This window comes from Felis catus, chromosome C2 (assembly GCF_018350175.1).
Source record: "Felis catus isolate Fca126 chromosome C2, F.catus_Fca126_mat1.0, whole genome shotgun sequence".
Lineage (NCBI taxonomy): Eukaryota > Metazoa > Chordata > Mammalia > Carnivora > Felidae > Felis > Felis catus.
The window spans coordinates 132768107-132792349 of NC_058376.1; the positions used below are offsets into that span (position 1 = coordinate 132768107).

General features: G+C 38.2%; 1 protein-coding gene and 1 pseudogene across 8 annotated transcripts in view; both read right to left on the minus strand.

Moving 5' to 3' along the window:
* The window catches only part of ANKRD28 (ankyrin repeat domain 28), a 202150-nt gene that overhangs the window by 90448 nt on the left and 87459 nt on the right, over nt 1-24243 (minus strand). For 2 of the 8 annotated variants that reach the window (XM_045037630.1, XM_045037632.1), the window contains exon 3: nt 12028-12090. The exons of the other annotated variants lie outside the window; for them this stretch is intronic. In XM_045037630.1, the coding sequence (XP_044893565.1) occupies nt 12028-12090 (63 nt within the window). The remainder of the gene's footprint in view (nt 1-12027; nt 12091-24243) is intronic. 8 annotated transcript variants of the gene reach the window in all.
* Nucleotides 17557-19541, minus strand: LOC102901734 (annotated as a pseudogene).

The following is a 24243-nucleotide window of genomic DNA, read 5'->3' on the forward strand; positions in this document are numbered from 1 at the left end:
GAACTGGGTGTGGCTGAGAAATGAATCACTAAGGCAAATAGTCAACAAATGGGCAGTTTTGCCCTAAGTTTGATTCTTTTTTTAATGTTTATTTATTTTGAGAAAAAGAGACAGAGAGAAAGAGAGAGAGAGAGAGAGAGAGAGAGAGAGAGAGAGAGAGAGAGAGAGAGAGAGAACGAACAAGCAGGGGAGGAGTAGAGAGAGGGAGAGAGAGAATCCCAACCAGGTTCCATGCTGTCAGCGCGGAGTGTAACCTGGGGCTCAATCCCACAAAGAGTGAGATCATGACCTGAGTCAAAATCCAGAGTCAGAAGCTTAACTGACTGAGCCAACCAGGCTCCCTCTAAGTTTGATTCTTAAGTGTCTAAATTCTCACACCACTTAAAGAAACCCAAAATGGGTTACAGATAATGCACTGGGGGCAGGGTCTATACAAGGAAGATAACAATGAACAGCAGAATCCACATTGTCAACAAAAAAGCCTCAGCTCAATTAAAAAAAAAAAAAAAAAAGATGGCTGCCAAGTAAACATTATTACAATAAAAAGCCCAAAGATCACTTTTTATAGTTCCCTCTGTCAAACTTATTAACTACCAGTTATAAAAGCTATCAGATGAGAGAACTTCTAGTTGTACATTCATAAAGTGAAATACCATGTAAGGGTTCTACATCCAGTTTCATTGTGTAGGTTTTCTTCCCTCCACACATCTAAGCAAAGCCCCAATACAGAATGGTGTTACCATTCAACTCAGACTAGGGGAGAGCATCAGATCCCATAGGCTAAAGGTTCAGTCTTACAAGACCTCCCCCTGCACTTGAAATGCCAATAGCAAGTCCAGGTTGTGTACCTGTACTTCTTCTAACCAAATGGCTATTAATCAAAGGTTCCCCTGACACCCTCCATGCTACAGTGCTCACAGGGTTCAGTAAACCAGTTTTTCTCACTAGACTGCCAGTTCATTACAAGGACATTAGAGGGTACGAATCAACAGCCAGATGGAAAAGAAACATAGAGTGAGATGCTGAACAAAGAACTTTAATCCTGGTAGTGTTTCAGGCCCAGCACAGTGGCAGGTGTAAGGGTTTCTGGTCAACCAACCTGGAAGTTCTCCAAACCCCCTCCTTTGGGACTTTTATGGAGGTTTCCTTAGTAGACATGACTGATAAACATCAACACCTGCTGGCAACTAAGCTTAATCCACTCCCCAGAGGCAGTGGTACTGGGGGAAAGGGGGACTGAGAGTCCCCACCCTCTAATCACAAGGTTGGCTCCACTGGCAAGGAGCCCTCATTCTAAGCTTTCCAAAAGTCACTTCATTTACATAAAAAAGACATCTTTCATTGCTCTCTCACAGGAAATTCCAAGGGTTTTTAGGAGCTCACTGCCAGAAATGGGAACAGAGACCAAATATATACTTTTTATTATAAATCCTAATATCACACCATGCCCCCAATTTAAAAAAAAAACAAGCAGACCTCAATGTTCCTTATCAATGGAAAAGTCTTTAAAGCACAGTGTTAAATGAAAAAATGCAGGCTTAGAACAATTGTATGATAAAAGGTTCTACATCCACTTTGGCTTGATTATGCATAAAATATCTTTGGAAGGATACTCAAGAAACTAATAGAGTGATTACCTCTGGGTGAACGGGAACTGGCGGACTAGGGTTTAAAGTGTGAGAAAGAGTTTTCACTATTTGTAGCCTTTGGTATTGTTTGGAGTTATTACCATGTACATGTTTCAAAAAGTAAAAAGGAAAAAATTAAAAATAACATTTATACCAACTGAAAAGCTATTTATTAAAAATCCTAAAAATATTTTAATATCCCAGGCATTTTCACAAGTACCAGGTACACATTACAAAAACAATGTTTCTCAGATATGAAGTCAGTTTTTTAAGAAACCACTGCATCTCAATGTAGTATTCTTAAAATAATCCCAACTAGAATTATTGAATATATACACTAGACTCAAACAACAAATATTAACTTTGATCACATAGATTTGATCATATATTTTGAAGTACACTTTTCTTACAGTTCTTATGTAAATACTCAGAAAAAATATTTTGTGCACATGATTAGGGCAACCAAAACTTAACTGCCCACACTCCCCAAATAAGAACAAACAAAAAATAGCTATAACTCTTACAAACAATAATCCTGAAAGAAGATGGCCTACAACAGATGGGTTAAGAAGATCAGGGCTTGCTAACAATTTGGGGTTGGGCCAATATGCTGGGCTGGTACATACAAAAGAGAGATACGCAAGTGATCGGAACGTGAAGGAGTTCTTCACAGTGATGCAACAGTTCTGTATCTTAAACATGATGGTAGTTATACAAATCTACACATGTGACAAAATGTCATATGATTATTCATAAAGACAATGCCAAATAAATGAATGCAAAATAAATAAATGAATGCAAAAAAACTGGTGAAATCCAAGAGAAGTCTATTCTGTAATTAGTTGTATTGTACCAATATCAGTTTCCTGGTTTTAATAACGCACAGTATGATGTCACCACATTTGAAGAATCTGGTTGATGGAAAGAAAGGATCTCTCTGTACCACTTCTGCAATTTCTGATGTATCTATAATTTCTTTAAAGTTTTAAAAAAGTATTCAGAAAAATCCTATTATATTTTGGTTTATATGTTGTGTTATAGTGAGCTCCAAAAGGAGTGTATAAAACATAGGCAAGCAAGATTGGACAACCTAGGGAATGAGGCTGTGAGAAAGAAGGGAATCCATGGTAGATCCCAAGCACAGGTCAGGAAAAGGATTGTATCTAAGGGGAAGTATCTTAAGTAAAATCTGGGAACTAAAACTGTACTTGTACATTCTCAATATTTTGTGTAGGAGCTTTTAATATAAAGCAGATTTCAGGATCAGGTTGGAATGAGAGGAAACATATAGGGTAGGAAAACCAAAAAGTGAAAAGTCAGAAATGCTAAAGTGAAAGTGAAACAGAACATCTGTACAAGAAATACTTAGAGACTGTGAGAATTTATCCACTTACATGGATTCAACCACGACTTTCATAGCAAGGACTCAATTCTGTAATTCTGCCCTCGTCCAGTAACTGAAAGTGTTTATATATATTAGCTGTAACCTCTTAAGAATAATAATCCTAAAAATCTCAACAATCAACACTTATCTAGTGCTTACTTTCTGTTAGGACTGCCCCAAGCACTTTACCCTGCAGGGTTAAGGAACCAATGTATTTCCTTATTCTACAGATAGAGAAATCAAGGCACAGGAAGGTTTAAGGAACTTACTCAAGATCATGTGGCAGTGGCAGAATCAACATTCAAACACAGGCAGTTGGGCTCCTCACTTCTTACACAGCCTCTATTTGTAATGTTCCATTATGCACGGGAGCTTTAAGCACCATGGCCTGCTTAAAACTAATAATTCTCTTGGGGCGCCTGGGTGGCGCAGTCGGTTAAGTGTCCGACTTCAGCCAGGTCACGATCTCGCGGTCCGTGAGTTCGAGCCCCGCGTCGGGCTCTGGGCTGATGGCTCAGAGCCTGGAGCCTGTTTCCGGTTCTGTGTCTCCCTCTCTCTCTGCCCCTCCCCCGTTCATGCTCTGTCTCTCTCTGTCCCAAAAATAAATAAACGTTGAAAAAAAAAAAATTAAAAAAAAAAAAAAAACTAGTAATTCTCCTTCAAAACATTCTGTGGCCTGACTTCACTTTTCTTACCAAATTTTAATCAAAAATTTCTTAGTAATTTTTTTCCCTTTCTCTTTTATCTGTACTATCAGACTGAAACTCCCATGTATAGTAGTCAGCTATTAACTTCCAATGCTGTTTGTGGTCAACAGAGTTCAGCTGAACTTACCTAGGACTTTATCAGATCCAATCTTGTCTTACCCTTTCATAAATAAGTTATAAGGCCTGGCTGTTCTCAAAACTGCACACAAGGAACCTCAGCCTTGGGATATGGTTCTGTAGGGTGCTGGTGGATATCTGTAGCTGCTTCAAATAAAACTCTAGCTTACTCTGGTACATAAGTGGTACTTTGTATACTTATAGCTGTTTGGAACAATCCTTAAATTGTGTTTTATTTACTTTTTTAGTTTTTAAAATTTCATTTTAGGGAGAGACAGAGTGCAATCAGGGAGAGGGAGAGGGAGAGGGAGAGGGAGAGGGAGAGGGAGAGGGAGAGGGAGAGGGAGAGGGAGGGGGAGGGGGAGGGGGAGGGGGAGGGGGAGGGGGAGGGGGAGGGGGAGGGGGAGGGGGAGGGGGAGAGGGAGGGAGGGAGGGAGGGAGAGGGAGGGAGGGAGGGAGAGGGAGGGAGGGAGAGGGAGAGAGGGAGGGAGGGAGGGAGAGGGAGAGGGAGGGAGGGGGAGGGAGGGGGAGGGAGAGGGAGAGGGAGGGAGGGGGAGGGAGAGGGAGAGGGAGGGAGGGGGAGGGAGAGGGAGAGGGAGGGAGGGGGAGGGAGAGAGAGAGAGAATCTTAAGCAGGTTCCACACTCAGTGTGGAGCCTGATGCAGGGCTCAATCCCATGACCTGGGCTGAAATCAGAGTCAGATGCTCAACCGACCAAGCCACCCAGGTGCCCTGATTATGTTTTATTTTTAAATTCACTACTATCCTCCAACCTTATCCTCTCATCCTCAAATCACGTTAGAGATCCAACCAGTTTACCTGCTAGCAGATCAAACCTGGAAGGCAATTTCACATTCATTAGCTACCCTGCTCAATCCCTGTAGTGACTGTGACCACCACCAATCATCTCCACTCTACCTCTATAACCTGATATTCAAAAGCCACTAACCTATAGCTGGAACCACAATAGTTCATTTCTATTAACAGAATGAGTAATGGCACATTGTCATCTTTCACCTTTGTTCCCTTTGCCCAGAATGTCTTTCCCCTACCCAAATCCCTTCCAGTCTTCACAGCCCAAGTTCCATCTCCTTCACCAAGGCTTCAAGACCATGTGAGTACACTCAAATCACTCTGTGTTCCCTATTATGACATTGTCATCTGTACCACACAGCTGACATTTTGGTTATTGTTCAATTTTCGGTTTATGTCATGGCTTCATTATTAAGTAATAAATATCTAGAGAAAATAAGTTGTCTAATTTTATGCCCATATAGCACTTGACTCAAAGTTATATACCTCATAGGCACTAGAGAGGTTTAAATAAATTAAAATATTAATGAAGAAAATTTGCCATGAATCATGATATTCTAATGTATTATAGGTTGTAGAAGATTTCTATAATTGACTTTGGGGTCCTAGAACAAAGCACATTCTAGAACTACCTCTAAGAGATGGCTATCCAAATTCCTGGGTACAGACAACTCTTCATAAATGAATTAAAACCCAGTTCTAAGACGTATGCTATCGCTCTTTCCCAAGAAATATTATGAAAACCTCTATGGAAACTTAAAGTTTCAGATTATGACATGAAAAATCATTAGCATTTAGCAGACTAATATAACTTGAAATAAAAAGTGTTTCAACTAAGTACATTATTGTCTTGTTCTCTAATTGCCCTTAATAGTTACTATTTATTTAATACAGGTATTAGATATTACTGGGTGCAAGTGACAGAAATCTAAATTAAACTAGTTTAGGCAAAATGGACTTATTAAAAAGAGTGAAATGCCTCATGGAATTGGGTATCAAACAAACAAAATTTAGGTAAGGAAAGGGCATGGCTAGACCATAAGAACTAAAATCAAGCACTTTACACATTCAGGACCACTTTTTGTCTCTGTTTTTCCATGTATCGGCTTTTTTTCCCCCCTTCACCAACAACACTTTTCCTCATAGTTAAAAAAAAAAAAAAAACCATCCATACAGATCCTGAGATTTACTCTTAGAACTTCAGTAGTCCAAAGAGAAGTCTTTTAATTCCAAATCCTAAAATAGTATTCTGATTGACTCTATTTTGGTTAGATCCTACTCATGTATCAATCAAGTGAGAATAGGTAAAGAAGTTATACTTTATGTACAAAATACAATATCAACATACTGATCACAGTAACTATGTGGAATGGGGAGAGTTTCTCAGAAAATGAGGGCAACCCTACACATCTTTATTTTCTGGTAGGCATTGCATAAAGCACTTAAAACAGCGGTTTTATTTTGCAAACTTACTGTATAGTTTAACATATTATTTTTAAAGATGAGGAAACTACCTCCAAACTCGTACTTTTCATTAAAATGTTCTATTGACAATTATAATTAACAACTACAACTAAATGTAAGCAGTCCATTCAATCCCTATCTATTCGAAGCTGGACCAGTTGTGGCTTCTCTTGAGAGTCTTTGAAAGCAGCAAAACTGCTCCAAGTAAACTGCTCAGCAATTTGGGCTGGAGGCGGAGTTTCCCCACACCTTAAGGAAGCTGAAATCTAGCTTATTACTTTTAGACACAGGACAGAACTATCACTAACTTATAAATGATGCGTTTCTCTATTCCCTTTCTATAGTCACACAGAAAGGAAAAGGAATAGCTAAGGAACAATCAGATAATAAAGAATACTACCTTTCTTTTCATCCCTTTAGAAAAGCTGTATTAGCTAGATTGAGATCAGGATTGTATATATTTAAATACTAGAGACGCTGCATAGGTATGTATGTCTAAACTCCTAAGTTTCTGAAAATTTAGCAATAATAATTCTACCAGACAATTTACCAATGAACAATGTAATATAATCAGCTATGTTTTAAATAATATAAATGAATCAGTTAATTCTTCTGGTTAAACTAAAAAACAAAAACATTTCATCTCAAATAACATATCTTACACATGGCAAGGGATTCTTCATAAATCCTAATCTCTTCACTACAACAAAGGTAATCCAATCTTTAAGAAACCCAGAACAATACAATGGATGTTTAATAAATATTTCCTAGCTTGAATTTATCAAACTCATGGTCAAAACTCCTAAGACAGATAAAAATTAAAGTCAAACAGAAGCACAATTCAAAATGTAAAGTAACTACAAGAGTTTAGTTTTTGACAGTAACAATCACTTTGGATGATAGTAGACAAGGAGATTTTACATGACCCTTCAGTTATTTTACAAAGAACACTGTAATCAACATACTCTAGGGAAGCTAGGGAAGGGGAGTAAGAGATAAGGAAGGAGAAAGAGAGGCAGGAAAAGGGAGAAAATTATTCTCTTAGTTCAATTCTGTATTAATGGGATTTTCAAAGCAGCACTATCAGGACACAAAATTAATGTTTACAATTAGTGCTTTATTGTATTCTATGTAGCTTTCCTAGTACAGAAAAACACTAACTAAAAATGGTTTAAGGGGCATCTGGGTGGCTCAGACAGTTAAGTGTCCAACTCTTGATTTTGGCTTAGGTCATGATCTCACAGATCTCACAGCACAGACCTGCTTGGGATTCTCTCTCCCTGTCTCTGTGCCCCTCCCCGGCTCACACTCTTTCTCTCTCAAAAAAAATAAGCATTTTTAAAAAATGGTTTAAAAATAAGATTTACTCTTATACAGGATAGGGGCAAAACTGGTTGATTTAGCAACTCAAAGACATCATCCAGGTGTAAGAAATTCTGCCTTTCTACTTTGCCAACCACAACCACGTAACCAATGTATAGGCTCATCCAAGCTAGTTCACCCCAAACAACAGCCAGTAGCAGGGGAAAAAAAGCCATCTCTTCCTCTCTTGTGCTCTTATTTTTTATATTAAAAAAATGTTTTTTTAGTTAACATAATTGTTGGGGCACCTGGGTGGCTCAGTCAGTTAAGCAACCAACTTCGGCTCAGGTCACAATCTCACAGTTTGTGAGTTCGAGCCTCGCATCAGGCTCTGTGCTGACAGCTCAGAGCCTGGAGCCTGCTTCAGATTCTGTGTCTCCTCTCTCTGTCCCTCCCGCCTCTGCCCCCCCCACCACCCCCCAGCAAATAAATAAACATTAAAGAAATGTTTAAATAAACATGAAAAAAACTATATAAAAAAGAGACAATTGTTTTAGATTCACAGCAAAATGAAGGGAAAGTACAGAGATTTCCAATATACTCCCTACTTCCAGGCGTGCACAGCACCCACCATTATCAACGGCCCCTAATAGAGTGATACATTTGTTACAATGTACAGTGTAGGTGATGGACCTACACTGACACATCATAATCATCCGAAGTTTACCTTGGGTTTCACTCTTGATGATGTAAATTCTATGGGTTTGGACAAATGCATGATGACACTTATCTATCATTATATTATCAGAGTATTTTCACTGCCCTAAAAATCCTCTGTGTTCTACCTGTTCATCTCCATCCCCCACCAACCCTTCATGTTTATACTATCTCCATAACTTGATACTCTGCTGTTAGGTGCATACACATTAAAGTTTGTTATTTCTTTCTGAAGAAATGACACTTTTATTATTATTTAACACCCTTCTTTATCCCTGATAACTTTCCTTGCTCTGAAGTCTATTCTGTCTGAAGTATATATAGCTACTCCTGCCTTCTTTTGATAAGTGCTAGCGTATTTTTCATCATCCATTTACTTTTAATCTATAGATTTCTTTTTATTTAAAGTAGGTTTCTCAAAAACAACATATAATTGGGTCTTGTTTTACGATCCACTAATGACAATCTCTGTCTTTTAACTGGTATACTCAGAGCATTAGTGATACAGATGGATTATTATCTACTATTATTTGCTACATTTTTGTTTGTTTCCCTCATTTTTTGTTCCTGTTTTTATCCTTCACTCTTTTTCTGCATTTTGTGGTTTTAACTGAGCCTGTAGTATGACTCCATTTTCTTTTCTCAGAATATTGGTTATACTTGAAAAATAATTTTTTTAATGGTTGCCCTAGAGTTTACAGTAGAAATTCACAACTAATCCAAATCTATTTTCAAATATCACGATACCACTTAATAGGCAATGTCTTATTAATAACAAAATTAATCCTAATTCTCCTTCCTGTCCCTTGTATCATTGCTGTCATCCATTTCACTTACAAAGAAGTATAAACAATGAAAATAATATATATGTGCGTATACACACACACACGTTGTATATACGTAGGACATATATATACACATATATAAGCACACATAATACAATGTTACTTTAAACAAGCTTATACATTAGATTAAAAATAAGAAAACTATTTTCATTTTACTTTGACATACTCAATTCTCTTCCTTATGTAAATCTGAGTTTTTGATCTGTATTATTTTCCTTCCATGTAAGAACTTCATTTAACATTTCTTACAAGGCAGGTCTACCAGTAACAAACTTCTTTAATTTTTATTTGCTTAAGAAAATCTTTATTCTCCTTTACCTTTTTATTTCACTTATGTATTCATTCATTCACTCATTCATTTATGAGAGAGAGCTAGTGAGTGCAGGGGGAGGGGCAGAGAGAGAGCGAGACATAGAATCCCAAGCAGGCCCCACGCTGTCAGTGCAGAGCCCGACACAGGGCTCAAACCCACAAACCATGAGATCATGACCTGAGCTAAAATCAAGAGTCAGATGCTTAACTGACTGAGCCACCCAGGCACCATTCTCCTTTACCTTTTTAAATATTTCACTCCACTCTCTTCTTGCTTGTATGGTTTCTGAGAAGTTGAATATAATTCTTATCTTTGCTCTTTTATAGGTACGGTATTTTTTCTCTATCGTTTTCTACAATTTGCAAAATGATACATCTAGCTGTTGTTTGTTGTTGTAGCTGTGTTATTTATATTTATATTGCTTAGTGTTCTCTGAACTTCCTGGATATGTAGCTTAGGGTCTTTAGTTTGGGAAAATTCTCAGTCATGATTGTTTCAAATGTTTATTCTGCTCCTTTTTCTTCCTTTGCCTTTTGGGATTCCTATTACAAGTTGGTTACACCTTTTGTAGTTGTCTCATAGATACTCTGTTATTTTAAGTCTTTATTTTCTTTGCTTTCTCAGTTTATGAGGATTCTATTGTTAGGTCTTCTAGCTCAGAGATTTTTCTTCAGTTATGTCCAGTCTATTCAAGAAGTTCAACAAAAACTTTTTTTTTTATCTTTTACTGTTTTTGATCTCTAGCATTTCCTTTTGGTTGTTTCTTAGGATTTCCATCTCTCTTCAAACTGTGCTTTTTGCCTTTTATATATCTTCTAATTTTTTCTTGATAACCAGACATGATGTACTGGGTAAAAGGAACCACTGTAAATAGGCCTTTCATAATTAATGTGTTGTGAGGTGTGAGGGGAGGGGAAGTGTCCTATGATTAGGTTTTTTATTTAGTGAGCTTATACCTCTGGTCTGTGAACTTCACAAGTGTTTCCCAGCCACCCTCCCCCACCTCCAGGTGGGACAGAATGGCTAGAGGGGGCTGGAGTTGGGTATTTCCTTTCCTCCAGAGTCAGTCAGCCTCTGGTTAACTAGTCTCCCCCAGAGGGCAGGCCTTATTAAGAACAGAGTGCTCTGGGGGCACCTGCATGGCTCAGTCAGTTGAGCACCCAACTTCAGCTCAGGTCATGATTTCACAGTTTAAGAGTTCAAGCCCCACATCAGGCTTGCTGCTATCAGCGCAGAGCCCACTTCGGATACTCTGTCCCTCTCTCTTTACCCCTCCCTGGTTTGCACTCTTTCAAAAATAAATAAAACATTAAAAAATAAAAAAGGACGGAGTGCTCCATCATATTTCAAAATGCTCCCCACCCCCCCACCCGGGGCCCCTGCTAGAAGCGTGAGGGGTTTTCTCTGATATTTACTGTGAGAACCTCATTCGGCTCCTGGAGGTAAACCTTACAATACTGTGGTGGCCTGTGACTGGATCCCCTGGTGTTTTCAACTCTCAGAATTATCCACACTGAACCTTCAGCAATCTGTCAATTAAAGTTCAGTTTTTCCTTCCCAGCACTGATTCCTGAGCAGTTGCTACTCACGAGTCTGCTCTTCAAGCCTCAGCTTTCTACGTTCGTTTGTGTCTATCCGATCTTAGGGGCAGTGGTTTGCCCTGGGTCACAAGAAGGGCTGTTGTGGACCCAAGAAGAGCTGTTAAATTTTCAGTCTGTTCAGCTTTGTACTTGTTAGAACAGAGTGGCGACTTCCAAGTTTCTTACACATGGAACTAGAAACCGGAAGTGTCCTTTGTCTATTTTTAATCAGTGAGGAAATTGCCCCAAAGGCATCCATGTAACTTTCTCTCACTTCTCATTGTCCAGTCTTGTGTCACCTGCTATGCCTACATCAACCACTTGATTATGACACCCTGGAGGTAGGAAGGGGATCATTTTCCAGTGACATGGGGGATCAGATGCCCAAACAAAATCAGAGCTCTGCGCATTAGAGGAAAATGGGAAACAAATGGGCACTAACAAAATAGTCAAAGTTTCTGCCACTTTGTGATTTTTATATAGCCTTTGATGTGTGTAAGAAAAGTAGAACAAGAAAGACACCTAGAGAAAATATTCAAATCAATATTGTTACCACTCACTGAAAAGGGTAACAGAAGAAAAAAGGAACCATTAACTTGATTCTTAACTAAATCTGCTGAAATATCCTCCCGTTCCCCCCAAATTGTTGTGAAATAACCCAGACTTAAGTGATATAATTTAGAAAGCAAATATAATAGTTTAATGAGTTGTCATAGTAATATATTAGGGATAGAAATAGCCTTAGAGAGCAAGTTCAATCACCTCATTTTACAAATGAGAAGAACAGGGCTCAGAGAGGCTAAACTACTGAAAGACAGACTAGAGTCTAGTTTGCCTGATTTACAGATCAAAGTCCTTCTTGCTGTTTACATTCTGGACTCTTCACTTCCTTGGAGTTTAAATAAGTTAACAGCAACAGTGATGTAAGCAATCAGTCATTTTTCATGTGCATGTGTTTATCTCTAAATATCTGAACATATGTTAGATTCTGGAAAATAATGTATTTTTAAAAATCATACCAGTAACAAGGGATTCCTCACCCTTACGTAACTGTAGAAGTATGGTTCCACTCTAGAAAATTTTTCCACAATATGGCAATCTTAATATTCTTTTCTACAGCTCTCTATTTGGGTTAGTTACAAGTAGGTGATACTTACAAAGTCTGGGAAAAAGAGTGAGAGATTTTCATTTCTTAGAAAAGAATCAGAACACAGGTGAACCTACCATAAGACAAATCATTTTAGCATAAAAATACCACATTCTTGTCTACAAGACTATACATGCAACTGAAAGATTTATATATTTAAACCAATTACTAACACTTTCAGTTTATGGCTAGTAAACAAGTAAGATACATCTAACAAATAGCTTCACTACTCACACTTCTTGATCAAACTTTTTTTTTTTGATCAAACTATTTAAAAAACTAAATTAGTGCCTTGGAGTGACAGGACATTTCACTCCATTAATAAACAAATACCTGAATGAGGCTACCCAAACATGCCCTCACTCAACTTTAAGTATTAATCTACAGCAGTGGTAACATTTTATACAGTTAACAACTTGAAAAAAAATAAATCTAGACTGTCACAAATATATGCACATACACTGTCTATAACCATGATATTTAACTGTTAAATTAAGCATACATTCCAACTTAATAAAGGTAATCTGAATATGCAACACTCGTAAATTATACATTTCATAACCTTAAAACTTAATTTAGAGTAGAACTTTAAAATCATGTAAGTTTCAGATTCTACAGCTACTATCAAAGGGGGGGGGAATCTTGAACTTGAAATATACCAGTTATTTATTTATTTTTTAACTTTTTTTTAATTATGAAATTTATTGTTAAATTGGTTTCCATACAACACACAGTGCTCATCCCAACAGGTGCCCTCCTCAATACCCATCACCCACCCTCCCCTCCCTCCCACACCCCATAAACCCTCAGTTTGTTCTCAGTTTTTAGCAGTCTCTTATGTTTTGGCTCCCTCCCTCTCTAACCATTTTTTTTTCCTTCCCCTCCCTCATGGTCTTTTGTTAAGTTTCTCAGGATCCACATAGGAGTGAAAACATATGGAGTCTGTCCTTCTCTGTATGACTTATTTCAGTTAGCGTTAACACTCTCTAGTTCCATCCATGTTGCTACAAAAGGCCATATTTCATTTTTCCCGTTGCCATGTAGTATTCCATTGTGTATAGAAACCACAATTTCTTTATCCATTCATCAGCTGATGGACATTTAGGCTCTTTCCATAATTTAGCTATTGTTGAGAGTGCTGCAAACTTCTTTTTTTTTTTATTTATTTTTCAATATATGAAATTTATTGTCAAATTGGTTCCCATACAACACCCAGTGCTCATCCCAAAAGGTGCCCTCCTCAATACCCATCACCCACTCTCCCCTCCCTCCCACGCCCCATCAACCCTCAGTTTGTTCTCACTTTTTAAGAGTCTCTTATGCTTTGGCTCTCTCCCACTCTAATCTCTCTTTTTTTTTCCTTCCCCTCCCCCATGGGTTTCTGTTAAGTTTCTCAGAATCCACATAAAAGTGAAAACGTATGGTATCTGTCTTTCTCTGTATGGCTTATTTCACTTAGCATCACACTCTCCAGTTCCATCCATGTTGCTACAAAGGGCCATATTTCGTTCTTTCTCATTGCCCTGTAGTACTCCATTGTGTATATAAACCACAATTTCTTTATCCATTCATCAGTTGATGGACATTTAGGCTCTTTCCATAATTTGGCTATTGTTAAAAGTGCTGCTATAAACATTGGGGTACAAGTGCCCCTATGCATCAGTACTCCTGTATCCCTTGGATAAATTCCCAGCAGTGCTATTGCTGGGTCATAGGGTAGGTCTATTTTTATTTTTCTGAGGAACCTCCATACTGTTTTCCAGAGTGGCTGCACCAATTTGCATTCCCACCAACAGTGCAAGAGGGTTCCCGTTTCTCCACATCCTCTCCAGCATCTATAGTCTCCTGATTTGTTCATTTTGGCGACTCTGACTGGCGTGAGAAATATACCAGTTATTTAATGGTGAAAGAGTAAATGTTTTCCTTCTAAGATCAGAAACAAGGCAAGGATGTCTACTCTCGTCATTCCTATTCATTCTCATACTGGAAGTCCTAAGTCAGTAAGAATAAAAAGAAGCAAAAGGCATATAGATTGGGAAAGAAAACATAAAACTGTCTCTATTTATAAATGACATATTGTTCATGGAGAAAATCCCAAGAAAATTTATTGTAAAAAATCCAAAAATGAGTTTAGAAAAGTTGCTGAATGCAAGGTCAATATACAACAAGCAAATGTATTTCCACATACTAGCAATTAACTGGAAATTAAAAATGTTAAAGACTTTACATTTACAATACAAAAGAATGAAAGAAAGAAGGAAAGAAAGAAAAGCCAGAAAAATGCTTGGGTATAAATCTAATAAAAACTTGCAGGATCCGTATACGTTCACTGTAAGATACTCATTAAAGACTTACAGAAACCCTACATAGAGATAACATGTTCATGAATTAGAAGACTCATTATTGCTAAGATGTCAATTTGATCTATGGATTCAATGTAATCTTACTCAAAATCTCAGCAGGATTCCTTTTAGATAATGATCTAAAATTTACATGGAAAGGCAAAGATACTAGAACAGCCAGAGCAATTTTGAGTGAAAAGAACATAGTTGGGGGGTGGGGGTCTTACACAGTGTGATTTCAAGAATTTCTATGAAGGGGCGCCTGGGTGGCTCAGCTGGTTAAGCGTACAACTTCGGCTAAGGTCATGATCTTGTGGTTCAGTTCTTGAGTTTAAGCCCCACATCAGGTTCTGTACTGACAGCTCAGAGCCTGGAGCCTGCTTTGGATTCTATCTCCCTCTCTCTCTGCCTCTCCCCCATTCACGCTCTGTCTTGCTCTCTCTCAAAAATAAAAATAAACAATTTTTAAAAAAGCTCAAAAGCATTAACCATAAAGGAAAATACTGAAAAATTTGACTACATTAAATTAAAACCTCATGTTCAATGACACAAGAGTGAAAAGTCAAGCTGGACTGGGAGAAGACATCTGCAACATACACAGTTCACAAAAGGTTCATATTCTGCATACATAAAGAAATGTAAATTAATAAGCAAAGAAAGAGAACTCAAAAGAAAAATGGGCAAGAGATTTAATAGGCATTTGATAAAAGAGGCTATGTGAATGTCTAATAAACATATAAAAAGGTATTTGACATTGTCATCAAAAAAACCTCAAACTTTGTACAAATAATGAGACACACTAACTACTACATAACAAATAGAATGGCTACAAAACAAAAAGGATGTAGTCCAAAAATGTGGAGCAAAAAGAAATCTCATACAATTTTCATGGGAGTATAAATTGCTTAATACAGCATTCTCATTTAAGCTGAATGAACGTATGCAGAGCCTATATATCAGAAATTCTGAGTGGGCATATATCCTAGAGAAATGCATGCTCATGTGCAACAGAGGCACGTTTCTGAATAGGTGCATTATTCATAATAGGCAAAAAGCTGGAAACAACTATCTATCAACAGCAGAATATGGATAAACTGTGGTGCATGCATTCAGCGGAATATTATGAATAATCTTAGGTTCATGTAACACGGGTAAAGTTTTGAAATAAGATAGTGCCATGCAGAAGAACCCAGATCCAAAAGAATATATGTTGCAAAATTCATTTAACTTAAAAATATGCAAAATTAAATTGTATTGTTTGGAGAGGAAAGATTAAATGGCAAAATTATAAAAGAAAACAGAGAGAGACTATTATACAAGTCATAGTAATGCCTATATTGCAGGATGGGAATAAATACTTCTGATCATAAAGTGGGCACCAAGACAGCTTTTGTAGCAATAGCAACATTGTCTTTCTTGATCTGGGTAGAGGTTACATTTAATAATTCATTATAGTCTACATTTGTTTTACGTATTTTTGAGTATTAAAAGATTTTTTAAAGATTTTTTAAAGTTTTTTAAAAGATTCAAAGAATCTTTTTTAAAATTTTTAAATTTTTAAAAGATTAAAAGAAAGGAGAAAAAACACTGAACATGAGTGTTCAATCACTTGTCTAAAATATCAATTAAAATACAACTGAACCAAAAGGAAAAGCATATAAAAATCTGGCAGAAGACACAGGACCTAATATGGTATTTCAGCTTCAGAACAACAGTAGCTTTCTTTGTTGGTTGGGCAAGTTTTGTTCTCTTGAACTAATGTTCAAAATGAAAACGAAAAAAGTCACCTGAAAATTGAAAAAGAAAACTACTCACCCCTTGCACCCATGCCCTTCCCCCAACCACCAATTTGGGTCTACAAAGGAATTAAGAATAAAAACAGAAATTATGTTGACAGAAATTTGTGTAAGGCAATCTTAAAAAACCCAAACAAAAAAATTAATGTAATCTAGCTTCTACGTAAACAAAACCCAAAACCCTCACTGTACACATTTATCTTCCAAACTAATGATAAAAACTTGACATAAAGCATTTTATAAATATTTTTCTCATATGCAGAGATAAATGTATTCTAAAATAACTTTATTATTAATTTATTGAGCTTGCACAAGAGAACATGATTTAAATCACTGTGGTAAGTAATATTCAAATCATTAGTTCTGTATAAAAACTACCAAAGAAAATAATGGTACATTATTAGTTTAAAATATTTATGTTGTTTACCTGTTTTACACAAGTAATTATAATAAGATAAGGAAAAACATATCTCAAGATGTGTCACTGTAATTTTATGGAAAATGTTTATTCATTTAGTAATTAATCTATTATTAATTAAATCACTCACTTTCATCCTAGGTAATTTAAGGTTATGTAATTAAAATATGTTTTCTTTGTGACTACATGATTTGGGTGGGATGGGACAAGTTGTTTCCTTTCCCGAATCTGACTCTGGCTGTTACAGGTACTTTGTTGCTGTTGCTGTTTTCTTGTCAAACATTTATTTATTTATTCCATGAAACACTCAAAGTTTAGGTCAGTGGGAAACAATTTTAATCAAAGAACTGTACAATTTCTTCCCACATATTTTGATTTGTAATAGGAAATGACATTGCAACCCATTTTACTAAAATATTACAAAATATTTACAAGAAAATATTAAAATAGGTCAAACACAAAAGGCAAGATGGGGTAAAATAAACTTTTTTTCAGAAATCTCTACTCCAGTGCCAACAGCACACAAGAAGAGAATCAAAACAAATAAGTAACAAAGATCCACCCCCCCCCCCCCCCCCCCGACCATGTTGCCAAAGAACTGAAGAAGGGAAACAAACGGGATGAAAATGGTGGTAAGAAGGGAATAGATGTTAACAGCCTGGCTTCAATAACCAATCTATTCTGAATGAAATAACTCTCTCTTATATGCAATAAATTCTGAACAAGGCTAAATTTTAGGATATTTCTTGAAATGAAATTTAAAAATACCCTGGCAGCTCTTTCACTAAGTTTAATACGAGCCTCCTTCCCCATGAACCACTCATGCGAATAGAAACCCGTTCTGGCATTAAAAGCTGTCACAGCAGGGGCGCCTGGGTGGCTCAGTGGGTTGAGCATCTGACTTCAGCTCAGGTCATGATCTCACGGTCTGTGGGTTCGAGCCCCGCGTTGGGCTCTGTGCTGACAGCTCAGAGCCTGGAGCCTGTTTGGGATTCTGTGTCTCCCTCACTCTCTGCCCCTCCCCCACTTGTGCTCGGTCTCTCAAAAATAAACATTTTAAAAAATTAAAAAAAAAAAAGCTGTCACAGTAGCCCTTCCATTTCTTTCATGAAAGCTTCATAAACAACATCCTTAGTTTGCCCTGAAATGGGAACAGATGGACCAGATTTGGGGGCTGCTTTGGCAAGAGGCACAGCAGAATCATCCTCTGACTTTCTCTGGGGAGCAGCAGCAGTCCCTTTGTTCTCTTGATGTACCCTGATTGCAGTGGGCACAAATCAAGTAATCTCCGCCTAGGGATTGGTGATCCGTGGCTTGGCACTGATGGATGCTGTGGCTTTCTTCTCAATGGTGGCTGTGCTTGTATCATCCGCCTTGGGTTGCTGAATCAAGTTGGGTGGAGCACTTAAAACCCCCGGGTTCAGCAAGGGAGCTGGTGGGAAAAGCCCAGGTGGGGCAGGTCCAAGTACAGGCACCAAAGGTGAGCACATCATGCCAGGACGGGGTGGAGGAATACTTGGAGGTGCAGGGGGAGGTAGCCTTGGTGGGGGTCCCTGAAGAGGAGGGCCAGGAGGCAGACCTGGAAGTGGACCTGAGGAAGGGCCAGGGGGCCAGCCTGGTGGTGGGCCTGGAGGCAAAAGTCGAGGTAAAGGCCCTTGGAGCCCTGGCATTCCAGATGGTCTCAGGAATGGAGGAGCTCCTGGAAGTGGTCCAGAAGGAAGGCCAAGCAGGTGGTCTAGGTGACTGTAAAGGTGGAGCAGGTGGTGGTCCAAGAGGAGGTGGTCCTGGCATGGGAGGTGCTTGTATCTGAGAAGGAGGAACAGACTGCGTGGGAGCTTGCTGCTATGAAGAGGCGGGAAATGTGCCATCAGAAAGAGAGATTCCTCTTTATGCTGTTTTTGTGACTGCTTTTCTGCTTCAGAATCATCGGAATCACCTTCATCATCATCCTCTGAAATTTCTTCTACTGCTCGTCCCTCCTCTGGGACTTCCTGACCTGCCATTTGAAGCATCATGGCTTGAAGAGGAGTCAGCTCCTTCATGTTCTTTTTCTTCCTTGATTTTCCAGGCATATGTGCAAATCTTACACTCAGACCTGACTTTTTTTCTTCATTGTTGTCTCTTTCATTATCATCACAGTGCACAAATTCAGCCCCTTCACTTTCTCCATCTGGCCCATCAGTGTCGCTGTCATCAGTACTGTCATCATGCTTATCTTGATCCATGTCCTCAGAATACCATCATCTTCACTGGTGCTGGAAACATCATCATCATGACCCCGTTGAGCAAGTTCAGGACTATATAAAATGTCTTCATCCCACCTATGAGGGGGAAAGATCTAGAGCAAAGCCTACTTTACAGCCATACATTTGCAAGACTTGAGGAGGTGGTGGACCAGGGGGAGGACCAGGAGGTTTTCTGCCAGGGGGCAAATGTGGAACACCATGTCCAAGAAGAGGAAGTATAGAAACTACCTGCGTTGAAGGTCATAGGCGAGGACTTTTTAAGGATGGAGCGTGGCTGGGCACCAGGAAGTGGAATGTCCTGGATCAGAATGTTGGAAGGAGCATGTGGTATATCTGGCAAGGGAATGCTCTCCACTTCCACATGCTGAGCATTCTTGACAGCATCAAAATACTGGCTAGGTTGAGCCCTCTTCTGTTCATACTCTACTTCTAGCTTTCTCAATTCTTTGTAAATATCCAGATTCTCTTCCACAGAGTTGTAGAATACGTTAAAAGGTTTCACGCAGCTTTTTACGCTTATCTTCAGCACCTTCTCATTTAACTGTTTGCTGCACTGGGTTAAGCTCCATTTCATCCAATTTCTCCATGTCCCGAATAATCTGTTTGGGATCCTTCATCCTTAAAACTGCAGCCCGTACCATCATGCACCGTTTTTTGTTCTTCTTTAATTCTCTCTTCTGGGCTTCTTTTTGGTTATTACAGGTACCTTGGTTTATGTACAATTATCAATATATCAGCTATTTAGATTTGTTCATATGTGGCACTGCTCTGGCAACATGAAGAGTGAACCCCATGTTATCAAAAAGTATACACTTGGCTTATGAGGCAGCTTTTAACAATGACTGGCAGCTTCCAGCATCTCCTCTTCACCTATGAAGTTCCCATCATTTCCTGTGCTGCTTCTGTGCTGTGTGTTCAGCAATTGTGCAAACTTTACTTTTATTTAATGATGATGATTTGGACGTTAATACAATAATATGAAAGCTGCTTTCTAGTTGGTCAGGGAAACTAACACTAAGAACTTTATTAAATGCCTTCCCTAGAACCAACTTCTATTCCTAAGCATTGGGGGCAAGATGGGATTTAGTCCCCTTGACAAAGAACTCGGTAGAATATTCCATCTCATTGTCTCTTTAAAGTCAATGCTCTGACAGGTCATCAAGAGAATACTGCAAATGATAAAGTTATTACAGAAGAGTGCCTTTGTCCACATGCATTTCAAGCACACATTTTTTCCTTTCCTCCTTCCTTCTCTCTTCTTTCCTTCCTTTCTTCACTCCCTCCCTCCCTTTCTTTCCTTCCTTGCTTGACTCACCCTTCCTATGTCAAAGTGATTTGAATTGTCTAAATAAGTACTGAAGGAGTTGTAAGGCAAAACGACCATGGAAAGAAGCCAGTTTAACTCACTTTGCACTTGGGCAACTAATAGCTGACTGTTCCTACCCACCAAAACCCAAAAACATTCCTTACACAAACACAAGCAAGAATACCCACACACAACATAGCCAAACACCTTTAGATCATAAGCTTGTCAAAGTCAGGGACTATGTCTTATTTTTATTCATTCCCTTCTGACACTTTTTAAATGGCTATTATTCACCATAGACTGGGTATAAATACAGGGAATAATTCAAACCAGGTCCCTATGTCCAGAGAGTTCAAGGTACTGAACAAGACACAAGTCAGTTAACATGAGTGCTCAAACAAGAAGTTCAGAGTGCTGTGGATATCTATTAGGCTGCCATAATACATCCTGGAAGACCAAGAAAGGTGTTCCAGAAAAAGAGATATATATGTAAGTCTTAATACTGGTTCTCCATTGCTGCATAACAAATTACCACAAACTTAGGAGCTTAAGACAGCAGTCATGTATTAATTCACAGTTCTGTCAGGCAGAAGTCCAGGCATGGGATGCTGGGTTCTCTGCTCAGGGATGCTCTTGGAGCTGAAATCAAGGTGTCAGTGAGCAATGTTCTCACCAGGAGACCTAAGGAAGAATCCACCTCTAGGTTCATTTAGGTAAAAATTGAGTTCACTGTGGTTGTTGGACTGAGGTTCCAGTTTTCTCCCTGTCAGCCAGAAGTTGCCCTCTGTCTGTTCCTATAGATTGCCAATCCTTACCATGAGGCTCCCCTCCATGTTCAAAGTAAGCAACATAGAACCTGCCTCACATCAAGTCCCTTACTGTCTTTGTTTCTGACTCTAGATACACATTTAATTTTTTTTTAATATTTATTTTTGAAAGAGACAGAGTGTGAGCGGCAGAAGGGAGAGGCAGAGAGAGAAAGGGAGACCTAGAATCCAAAGCAGGCTCCAGGCTCTGAGCTGTCAGCACAGAACCCGATGCAGGACTTGAACCCATGAACTGTGAGATCATGACGTGGGCCAAAGTCAGCTGCTTAACCGACTGAGCCACCCAGGCGCCCCTAGGTCCACATTTAAAGGGTTCATGTAATTAGGTCAGGTCTACTCAGCTAATCTCACCTTCCTAGTCAACTGTGCCAAACGTTATAAAGTAATCACAAGAGTGCTATCCTATCATATTTACAGTACAGAAAATTATACAGGATATGTACATGGAGGGGGAGTAAGATTCTTGTGAGCCATCTTAGGAATTCTGCCTACTATCAGGGGTAACCTAAAGAACAAAGAGAAAATGAAGATGAAGCAAAGATTGAATTGGAGACAACATGGGCACAAGCGATATCCTGAGTCAGGAAAGAGCAGGGAAGAATAGGGGGAAAAAGTATGTATGACTGGACTTGTCTCCCCAGTACCCAGCACAGTAACTGGCACATAATTTTTCAAGGGAATGGACCAACATACCAAGTTATACCAAATTAAGCTAGCAGGTATTTACTAAGACTTTACACACTTAATAGCTATAGGACAAAAGCTAAGAAACTTATTGTAATGTGAAACCACTAGGCAGAATTGAGGGGTGACAAACCAGTGGAGACAACATGGACAGAAAACAAACTGGACATTAAGAAAACTAGGCTCTTATGCTATCTCTGCTAAATATAAGTGACCAAATCAAATAAACTCCAAGACTTTAGTTTTGTCTCATCTTTAATAGAGATGATATAACCACTTAATTTCTAAGATCCCTTTCCAGTGCTACCTATCCTACAAAATGGAAGGCATGGTTCTTGCCCTCAAGCATATTCTATTTAGGAAGTTTAGAATGTAAGTATTAATTCATGTTGTAACCCACACATTGCTCTATCAGTAGTAATGTTAAAAAGACAATAGGAAGAATCCTATTTTAAACACTGAATTTACCCTCTTCTATAAATTTAGCAGTAAACAGATATTCCTATGCTAAGATTCACTTGTTCTTCCCAGTAAAAAAAATAAAACACCAAAATTACATATCTTTATTTTATTATTTTTTTTAGGTAGGCTCCATGCCCAACGTGGGGCTTTAACTCACAACCATGAGATCAAGAGTCACATGCTCTACCAAGTGAGCCAGCCAGGTGCTCCCAAAATTACATATCAATACCAGGTCCTATTAGAATAAGGCAAAGTAAGGTAATGCCACAGTTTGGGGAGAATAGGAACTAGAATTCTCAGGACAGAGTAACAGAGAGAGGATGGTACAGCTAGAAAATGCCAGAGATTTTCAGATTATGCACTTGTATACTCAACTAAGTACTGAGCAGCACAAGTGTATAAAAATACTACCCAAGTCTGGTGAAAAGAAGCATCTAAAGCAATTAAAGTAGTGCTTCTCAACCGTTTTCTCCTTATGATCCTAATCCAGGAGGTTTTTGATACTTTATTTTTCCTAACTGCCCTCATGAAATTTTACTACTACTGTGTATCTATCTAATTTCTACAGATTAATCCTTTGGAAGGCCATAATCATTGTAATATGCAAGATTCTCTCTCTCTCTCTCTCTCTCTCTCTCATACACACACACACACACACACACACACACACACACACACACACACAGCAAAAAAATAAATTTTGCCAAGTTGGAGGTGATAGCATCACCAGTGAGGATACATGGATTTTGAAGGAATAGTGCCTGGATTGCATACAGGGAAGTAATCTGTTCCCGCCAGCCAGGGTGAAAAACTTGTGTTTCCTGGAGCACTGGAGAGAGTACTCAAAAAGAAACTTTACCTCAGCAGTACTGGATATTTAACATATTTTGAATTAAATACCATTTATAGTAAGAACAAAATTTATAAAATATAAATTTAACAAAGTATGTAAAAAGGCCATCCACAGTGAAATTACAAAATCTGCTGAGAGAAATTAAAAATGACCTAAATAAATGGAGGGCTGGGTGAGAAGACTCAATATTGTTAAGATGTTAATTTTTGCCAACTTCACCTACAGATCAACATAATCCAATTTTCTCCCCAGAGACTGACAAGCTGATTCTAAAATATATATAAAAACACTAAGTACTCACACAATTTTGAAAAAGAAAAAAGTTGATGATTTCAAGACTTATTATAAAATGCTACCATATCACAACAGTATGGCACTGGCATTAACAACTGACTTAATAAAGACACAAAGACAATTCAGTGAAATAGTCTTGTTTTTCCACAAGTATCTAAGAACTGAATATATCTACATATTAAAAAAGTGAACTTTGGCATATACCTTGCATAATATGCAAATATTAACTCAAAATAGTCTGTAGATCTAAATGTAAAATACAAAACTTCTGGGAGATACAAAGAAAATCTACGTGATGCGGAGATAGAGATCTTTTTAGATACAACACCAAAACCACAATCCATAACAGAATAAACTGGTAAACTGGACAACAACAAAATTTAAAACTTCTGCTCTTCAAATACATTCTAAAGAGAATGAAAACACAACCACAGATTGAGTACTTGTATCCAGAACATACAAAGAACTCTCAAAACTCGAGAGCAAGAAAACAATCCAATTAAGGGGGAAAAAAAAAAACAAAGAAACTAGCAAAAACATTTGAAAGACACTTCACCAAAGAGGATATACAGATTGCCAAGAGGCACATGAAAAGATGTTCAATATCATTAGTCATCACAGAAATGTAAATTAAAACTACAATGAGATACACTGTGGGATGGATACACATCTATTAGAATTTTTAAGATTAGAAAAGACTGGCCTTACCAAATATTGGTGAGAATGTGGAAAAACTGGCATTCTCATGTCTTGGTGGTGGGAATGTATAATGATACAACCAATTTGGTAACAGCTGGCAATTTCTTAAAAAGTTAAACATATAGATACCTACCATATGGTCTGACCTTTCCACCACTAGACATTTACCCAAGAGAAAGGAAAGCCTATATTCATACAAAGACTTGTACAGAAAGGTTCATCATAGCTTTATTCGTAATAGATGAAAATGGGAAACAATTCAAATGTCCATCGATAGTTAAGTGGATAAACAAATTGTG